The sequence below is a fragment of the Mchenga conophoros genome, linkage group LG23 (genome assembly GCF_057382185.1).
Source record: "Mchenga conophoros isolate Kocher_MC1m ecotype Shallow Benthic linkage group LG23, M_conophoros_male_GT1.1, whole genome shotgun sequence".
NCBI classification, from domain to species: Eukaryota; Metazoa; Chordata; class Actinopteri; order Cichliformes; family Cichlidae; genus Mchenga; species Mchenga conophoros.
Window position 1 is genome coordinate 8,508,695 of NC_140547.1, and position 8,407 is coordinate 8,517,101.

Below are 8,407 nucleotides of genomic sequence, written 5' to 3' on the forward strand. Positions count from 1 at the left end.
CGACTGCACAGCCACTAACAACTCCAACATCATTGTGAAGTTTGCGGACGACACTACAGTGGTGGGTCTTATCACCAACAGTGATGAGACAGCTTACAGGGAGGAGGTCAGCGCCCTGACCCACTGGTGTCAAGACAACCATCTCACCCTCAACGTCGCAAAGACAAAGGAGTTGATAGTGGACTTCCGGAGGTGCAGAGAAGTACACACCCCCATCACCATCAGCGGCGCTGCTGTGGAGAGAGTGAGCAGCTTCCGGTTCCTTGGCGTACACCTGGCTGAGGATCTTACGTGGTCAGTACACACAAACAAAACAGTGAAGAAGGCGCAGCAGCGCCTCTTCTTTCTCAGGAGACTGAAAAGATTCGGCATGAGCCCCCGCATCCTCAGGACCTTCTATCACTGTGCCATTGAGAGCATCCTCACTGGATGCATCACCACCTGGTATGGCAACAGCACCGCCTACAACTGCAAAGCTCTCCAGCGAGTAGTGCGGTGCTCTGAACGGATAATTGGAGGTGAGCTTCCCTCCCTCCAAGACATCTACAGGAAGCGGTGCCTGAGGAAAGCGGGGAGGATCATCAAGGACTCCAGTCACCCCAGCCATAAACTGTTCAGACTACTTCCATCAGGAAGGAGGTTCTGCAGCATCCGGTCCCGTACCAGCAGACTGAGAGACAGCTTTTTCCATCAGGCCATCAGACTGCTGAACACTTCATAGACACCTCAGCTTCACTACTGGAACTTTAACATTATGCACTCCATACTGTACAGTAATGCCACTGTTTTGCACATGTCTCACTCTGTATATTTTATTTTATTTATTTTATATATTCTATTCATTGTTTACTCTATTTAATTTGTAAAATATGTGTACACACACACACACACACACACACACACACACACACACACACACACACACACACACGCAGAAAAATATTTAGTATACACATCCAGAAATGCATATACTATTATATATTGTACATATATTTATTAGTTTCAGATGTAGCCATTCTTGTATTTTGCTTGTTTACATTATTGTATTTTGCACAACTCTGTTGCTTGTGAAGCTCGCACACAAGAATTTCACTCACATGTGCTGTACCAATGTACCTGCACATGTGATGTGACAATAAAAGTGATTTGATTTGATTTGATTTAATAGAATCCCCAGGAGTCTTCTAAGGTGAATGTGTAAACCACTACACTATGAAGCCATGGATAATTTAGAAATACTGATGAAATGTTAAGTTCCCTTTCAGTCGATTCACTCGGTACAACACATAAGTATGGGATATCACGCCCTCGCGTGTCCTGGCTGAAGAAACCTTTATTCACGCCTTTACGGCAGATGACGTGTGATGACACGCGCAAGGCCCCGCCCGCACATATAGCCGCTGCCATCACCGTCATCCCTCAGTTCTTACGCTCTTCACCTCGCTGAGAACACCTCTGCTGAGTTGGGCTAGCTAGCTACTGCTAGTTAGCTCCGTTGTCTGCCAACTTGAACCTAGCTTAACTGCCCCTGTTGGTGTTAGCCTCCACCGCCCAGCTGGTGCGTAGGCTGCCCGCGGAGCGCTATTTTCAAGTTTTTCTTGTGCAGCGTTTCGCTTTGCGTTTTGGGAATGGACTCCAAACCGAAGCGAGCAAAGCAGAAATCTTCTGTTCGCCCCTGTCCTCAGGGATGTGGTTTCTCTTTGCACGACAGCGACCAGCACGATGCCTGCCCTGTCTGCCTGGGGATCGTCCACGCTAGGAGAGCGTTGACGGAGCCCGAAGCTTGTGCGTTTTGTCGCCAGCTCCGACGCTCGACCCTGGAAAGACGGGTGACGTTTGTGGAAAGAGTGCTGGGACGCTCGGCTGTCGCACGGCATGACCCTCTTCTTTCCGAGTCTGGAGCCCCGGCTTCGTCCGAGTCCGAAGACGAAAATTTTCAGGTCGATGTCCCCGCGATTAGCTGGGCTGACCACATGGAATACGTTGACGGGTTAGCCGATGACGGACCGGAACCATGCAGGAGCGCTGACGGGCTTCAGCCTGGGTTGAAGCCCGCCAGCGCTCCCCAGGAAGACGATGACGTGCTGGACATCGGCCTGGACATCCATGGTTTGTCGGAGGATGAGCAGGAGAGCTCATTGTCGACCCAATATGCCGCCGCTGCTGTGCCGGTCGGCCACGATGACACCTCTCTTTTCTCCCTGTTTCGCCGTGCCGCTGAGAAGCTGCAGGTGGACTGGCCCTCTCCTCCACCAGCTCGGAAGCCGTCGCGGTTTGCGGGTTTTTTCCTTCCACCGGAGCCCGCAACGGCCAAAAACTGCCTCCCCATGTTCCCAGACTTTCTCTGCGAGCTAACAGCGTCATGGGACAAACCTCTGTCTACCCGCGTCACTGTGCCCGGCTATGGACAGTACATGGAATTGGACGGCGCCGAGGGAGCTGGTTTAGCTAACCCACCCCCTATGGAGCCGTCTCTGGCTGCTTATCTGGCCCCGTCCCATAACCATGGTGTCGGTGGCCCCGCAACTCTGCCGTCCAAGCACTGCAGATTCTCGGCCTCGCAGCTGGAGAAGATTTATCGGGCTCAGGCCGGCACCGCTCGAGCCATGAGCTCCGTCACCATGCTCCAGACGTACCAAGCAATGTGCCTGGCGGAGCTTGGATCGCTGGTTCCGGAGGACAGCCCGCTGTCACCTCTTCTTAACGAGGTTAGAGTCACCACGGATTACATCCTCCGTGCGTCTCGCTGTGCAGCGCTCTCCCTGGGCAGAGGGATGGCTTCGACAGTGGTGGCGCAGAGGCACCTGTGGCTGACCCTCTCCGACGTCCCTGATAGAGACAGAGCTGTGTATCTGGACGCACCAGTGTCTGCGGCTGGGTTATTCGGACATTCACTTGAAGCCATTCAGGCTAGATTCGATCTGAGGAAGAAGCAGACGGCAGCTCTGCGCGACATCATCCCCATACGCCAGCCCCAGCCCAAGCCCACTGTTAGCTCTCACAGGCCCGCCGCTCCTCTGACAGCTGGCAAGAGACCGGCGCCCACTGCTGGAGTGGGAGGGCCGCCGGCGAGAGCACGTACTCCGGCCCGAGCTCCACGCCAGTCGGCCTGGGGCAAAGGCCCTCCCCCGGGCCCCCGACGGGACCCGACGCCCAGGAGGAAGAAGCCTCAGCCCTCCTAGCTGTGATTGCGAGTGGGGAAGGGATCCGGCAGCAGGGAGACGCTGCTCTTACCCCTCTGTTGCCGCACAAGAGGTGCCGCTTAAGTTCTGTTCAGGTTGTCAGCCCCAGAAGGCGCTGCACTTCCCTATCGCGGTCTCCCAAGCACATAACCCCTGCACACGGTTCAGATGTGTTGAATGTTCAAGCGACCACATCGAGTGTTCCCGCTGTTTTTCATTGTTATGCCCCGGAAAAGGTGCACCCAACAAAATGTATAAATGTACATGTTCCCATGTTGCAATCAATAAAGAGTGTTGTTTACTCTCAAACAATCTCAAATGCTCAACCTGCAGGCGAAATGAGCCAGGTCAGGCAGGGGATGCAGTCCCCTGCAGACACACTGGGGGGCGACGGCGCCCCGCCGTCAGTGCTGCAGGCCAGCCGGCTGGCTGCTCACTTCCCTCAGTGGCGCGCTTGCGCCCCCTCTCCGTGGGTGCTGCAAACCGTTGCCATGGGCTACCGGTTGCAGTTCCGGGTCAAGCCGCCTCGTTTCCAAAGAGTCGTGAACACGATTGTCAACCCCGAGGCAGCCTTGGTACTCAGAGAGGAAATACAGGCGCTATTACAGAAGAGAGCAATACGGGTGGTCCCCGCTTCGGAGACGGACAAAGGTTGGTACAGCCGTTATTTTGTCATTCCGAAGAAAGGGGGAGGGCTTCGTCCCATCCTCGACCTGCGAGTCTTGAACACGTACCTGCGAACGTACAGGTTCAAGATGCTAACACTCAGACAGCTCCTGAGTGCAGTCGGCCCGGGAGATTGGTTTGCGACAATCGATCTAACAGATGCTTATTTTCATGTCGCTATACACCCGAAACACAGGCAGTTTCTGAGGTTTGCATTCGAGGGCGTAGCCTACGAATACCTAGTGCTGCCGTTCGGGCTGTCGCTCGCTCCCCGCACCTTTACGAAATGTGCCGAGGCAGCGCTAGCGCCCCTCAGGAAGAGGGGCATCCGCATCTTGGCCTACCTGGACGACTGGGCTCTCGTGGCTTGCTCCAGAGAACAGGCGGAGACGCAGCTGTCGCGGGTTCTGTCACACATTCAGACACTGGGGTTCTCTGTGAACTTTCAGAAGAGCTCGCTAATCCCAGGTCAACAGATCGCTTTTCTCGGTCTGGAAATATGCTCTCTTTCCAGCCGCGCACGGTTGTCAGAGCACAGAGTGGCCGCGTTTCATCGCTGCCTCGCTCAATTTCAGCTGGGACGCAGACTGCGTTTCCAGACGATATTGCGCTTGTTGGGCATGATGGCATCTATGATCGCCGTAGTGCCGCTTGGGCTGTTGAAAATGAGAGCGTTTCAACGCTGGACTCTCTCTCACCGTTTGTGTGCTTCGCGTCACCTCCGGAGGAGGCTGCCGGTAACTGCGTCTTGCATGCTAGCTCTCCGTCCTTGGAGGGAGCCCGGGCTACTGCACCAGGGCTCTCGGATTGGGAGGGTGTTGTTTCGCAAGGTGGTGTCCACAGATGCTTCCCTAAGTGGGTGGGGAGCGCTGTGCGAGGGTGCGTCAGTGAGAGGGATCTGGTCCGCGGCTCAGCGCCAGCTGCACATCAACCACTTAGAGCTGTTAGCAGTGTTCTTAGCTCTAAAGCGTTTCCGTCCAGTCCTGCAGGGCCAGCATGTCTTAGTCAGGACGGACAATTCAACAGTGGTGTCTTATATAAACAGGCAGGGAGGAACACGCTCTCTTCCCCTGTTGCAGCTGTCTCGCTCTCTGCTGTTATGGTGCAGTGTTCATTTTCTGACTCTAAGAGCCACCCATGTCCCGGGCCACCTGAACCTGGGGCCGGACCTTCTCTCCAGGGGGGGTCCTCTGGTGAGAGAATGGAGGTTACACCCTTCAATAGTGGCTCAGATTTGGGATCTATTTGGCGAGGCGCAAATAGATCTTTTTGCTTCCAGGGTGAATGCTCACTGCCCCCTGTACTTCTCCATAATCGACCACGATGCACCCTTGGGCTTGGACGCGCTAGCGCACCAATGGCCAGACGTGCTCCTGTATGCATTTCCCCCAGTGGAAATGATATCTCCAATTCTGGAGAGGGTGCGTCGGCATTCCCTCTCTCTGATCCTGGTGGCCCCTTGGTGGCCCGCGAAGTCGTGGTATGCAGAAATAATCAGCCTGCTTGCAGCAAGTCCTTGGCAGCTTCCTCTCCGCAGGGATCTCCTCTCTCAGGCGGGGGGGGAAGTGTTTCATCCGCGCCCGGATCTGTGGCACCTTCATGCTTACCTGCTGAGAGGTTAAACTTGGTTGCTAAGGGTCTGCCACCTAGTGTGGTAGCGACGATTCAGAGCGCCAGGGCCTCGTCTACTAGAGGCTTGTACGCTTACAAATGGCGAGCCTTCGAGCGATGGTGCCAGGACCGCCACACTCTCCCATTTCAGTGCTCTATTGTGGATGTTTTGACATTCCTGCAGGAGCTGTTGGATAAAGGCCTTTCGTTTTCGACGATCAAGGTTTATTTAGCGGCTATATCTGCTTGTCATATCGGTTTTGACGGGGTGACACCAGGTGCGCATCCCCTCGCCGTGCGTTTTCTGAAAGGGGTTCGCCGGCTGAGGCCCGTGCTTAAGTCCAGTGTCCCGGCTTGGGACTTGTCTTTGGTGCTGGAGGCCCTTTGTGGCCCTCCGTTTGAACCCGTTGAGTCGGTAGATATGAAACTTCTTTCGTATAAGACCGCATTACTTCTCGCTTTGGCCTCGGCGAAGCGAGTGGGGGACCTTCATGCGCTGTCTGTGCATCCTGCCTGCACACAGTTTTCTCCTGATGGCCGCAAGGTCGTATTGCGTCCGAATGCCGCCTATCTTCCCAAGGTCATGCCTGCATCTTATAGTTCAATGGAGTTTGAGTTGCTGAGCTTTTGCTCCCCTCCTTTTGACTCTGAGGAGCAGAGGAGGGTGCATTCTCTTTGTCCGGTGCGTGCGCTACGCACCTACATTGAGCGCACTCGGGATGTGCGTTTGTGTGACCAGTTGTTTGTCTGCTTCGCTAATCCGAATAGAGGTAGAGCTCTGTCCAGACAGAGGCTGTCCCACTGGATTGTAGAAGCTATCTCGCTGGCATACAGCACCGGAGGTTTTGCGTTGCCCCACGGGGTGGGAGCTCATTCCACCAGGGGGATGGCGACCTCATGGGCTCTTTTTAGAGGGGTGCCTGTGGCTGATATTTGTGCAGCGGCTAATTGGGCGTCGCCGCACACTTTTGTGCGGTTTTATCGGTTGGACGTTACAGCCCCTTCGGTGGCTCATGCTGTCCTTTCTGCTGGGTCTACCACTCACTAAGGATGTGGTGGTCCCGTTCCGGTTCGGTGGCTGCTCTGCGGGGCGTGTATATAGGTCCCATACTTATGTGTTGTACCGAGTGAATCGACTGAAAGGGAACGGTTAGTTATGTCTATAACTTCTGTTCCCTGAAGGAGAGGAACGAGGTACAACACAGGGTGGCCCCACTGAGCAGTTGGCTCGGTGAAGAGCGGCTATCGAACTGAGGGATGACGGTGATGGCAGCGGCTATATGTGCGGGCGGGGCCTTGCGCGTGTCATCACACGTCATCTGCCGTAAAGGCGTGAATAAAGGTTTCTTCAGCCAGGACACGCGAGGGCGTGATATCCCATACTTATGTGTTGTACCTCGTTCCTCTCCTTCAGGGAACAGAAGTTATAGACATAACTAACCGATTCCAGTAAGTAAGGTAGCTACTGAGTCAAACGTCCTGATTTCATTTCTTTGAAATAATTATTGCACAATAAAGACTGTAATCTGTGTTTTGGCTTCAAGTAATGTGTGAATCATAGACAATAACCTTCTCTAAATACCTTTGGGTTTTAACTCCCAAAAAATATTTTACCCCAACATACGCAAATGCCAGTCAGCTTCATGACAACACAGAACTCGTTAAAGGTCGTGACATTTCAAGACTTCTCCAGAATGCTGGACCAAGGGGAGCTTTCATAAGCTCAGCAGGTGTTTCTGAAGTAACTTTAGCATCCATTTCACTTCAAAAGACCGTGAAAACTTGTGTTTATCTAACAAATATCAAAAAGCAAAGAACAATATAGCTTGTCATCCTGCTGTTATGCTTGCACCGTGACCTCCCCTGTTTGGTCTCCATTCACAATAAGGAAAAGTGGGAGATAAAGCATGGTTAGCGAGATTAGTGTAGGAGGATGACAAGGGTGGAGATGAGTGTGATGACTCCTTGAATTGCTCCATTATCAGCACACTCCATTTGTTTCTACTTGTGCCAGTAAGCAAACTCGCATCAGATTTCGAAGACAAAGCTGTGAGCAGATTACAGCCCTCTGTCGAGTGCATCTCTTGTTTCCGCAGCAAAAGTGACTTAAAAATGACCTTTAATCTTTTTACAGTGAATCAATATATATACATTTTATCTGGTGGCAGGTAATGAAAGTGGTAAATGAAAGCAGTATTTTAATTTCTCAAGTAGCTTTATATGTACATGTAAGTGGCAAAGGTGCTTTTCAAATCTTGAGACAATGAATCACATATTGCTGTGTGCACAAAGTCCTTATGGAGTATCTACATGACTCCAATAAATCTTCAGAATCTTTGTTGCAGCATCTGTTTCTCATTTGTGGTTCGTGTCATGCCTTCTTAGTCAATCAATCCAAGCCCCTGCTTGTAACAGTGAAGCCAATTACAGCCAAAATATACCCACCTTGCTTTGTAGTATCTCATTAATTCATCTTATATTCATATTGGGTTGTTAAGAAAACAGAACAGTGGCGATCATTATTTCCTTTTGTTACACTGTCTGGATCAAAATGAAATGTAGCGTTGCCAAGTGTGTCTGCTTTTACACACGCTGCTTCACACAAGGGCCAACAATTACCTGGTATTAGAAGAGATAATTCAGTAATGATCTGTAATGACTCATCCTAATAATGATGTACATTTAACTATACACGACTGCGTGAATGCATGAAAAGTTTAACAAAAGTTTGAAAAAAAAGAAGACATAATTCACTATACTATACATTATGCTCCATGCTTACAGTGAGGGAAATAATTATTTGATCCCTTGCTGAATTTGTAAGTTTGCTCACTTACAAAGAAACGAACAGTCTCCAAATTTTATAGTTGTTTCATTTTAATGGAGAGAGACCGAATATTAACCAAAAACCCAGAAAAAAACACATTAGATGAAATGTATAAATTTAT

The 8,407-nt window shown here is 51.5% G+C and overlaps 1 protein-coding gene across 1 annotated transcript; it reads left to right on the forward strand.

Annotated features, from left to right (window-relative positions):
- The first annotated feature begins 1,628 nt into the window (after positions 1–1,628).
- LOC146546640 (uncharacterized) lies at positions 1,629–5,604 on the forward strand. The gene is made up of 2 exons (XM_085263873.1): positions 1,629–2,909; positions 3,005–5,604. Exons 1-2 carry the CDS (start codon positions 1,629–1,631, stop codon positions 5,468–5,470), a joined length of 3,747 nt encoding a protein of 1,248 aa, XP_085119999.1. The 3' UTR covers positions 5,471–5,604.
- Positions 5,605–8,407: the final 2,803 nt, after the last annotated feature.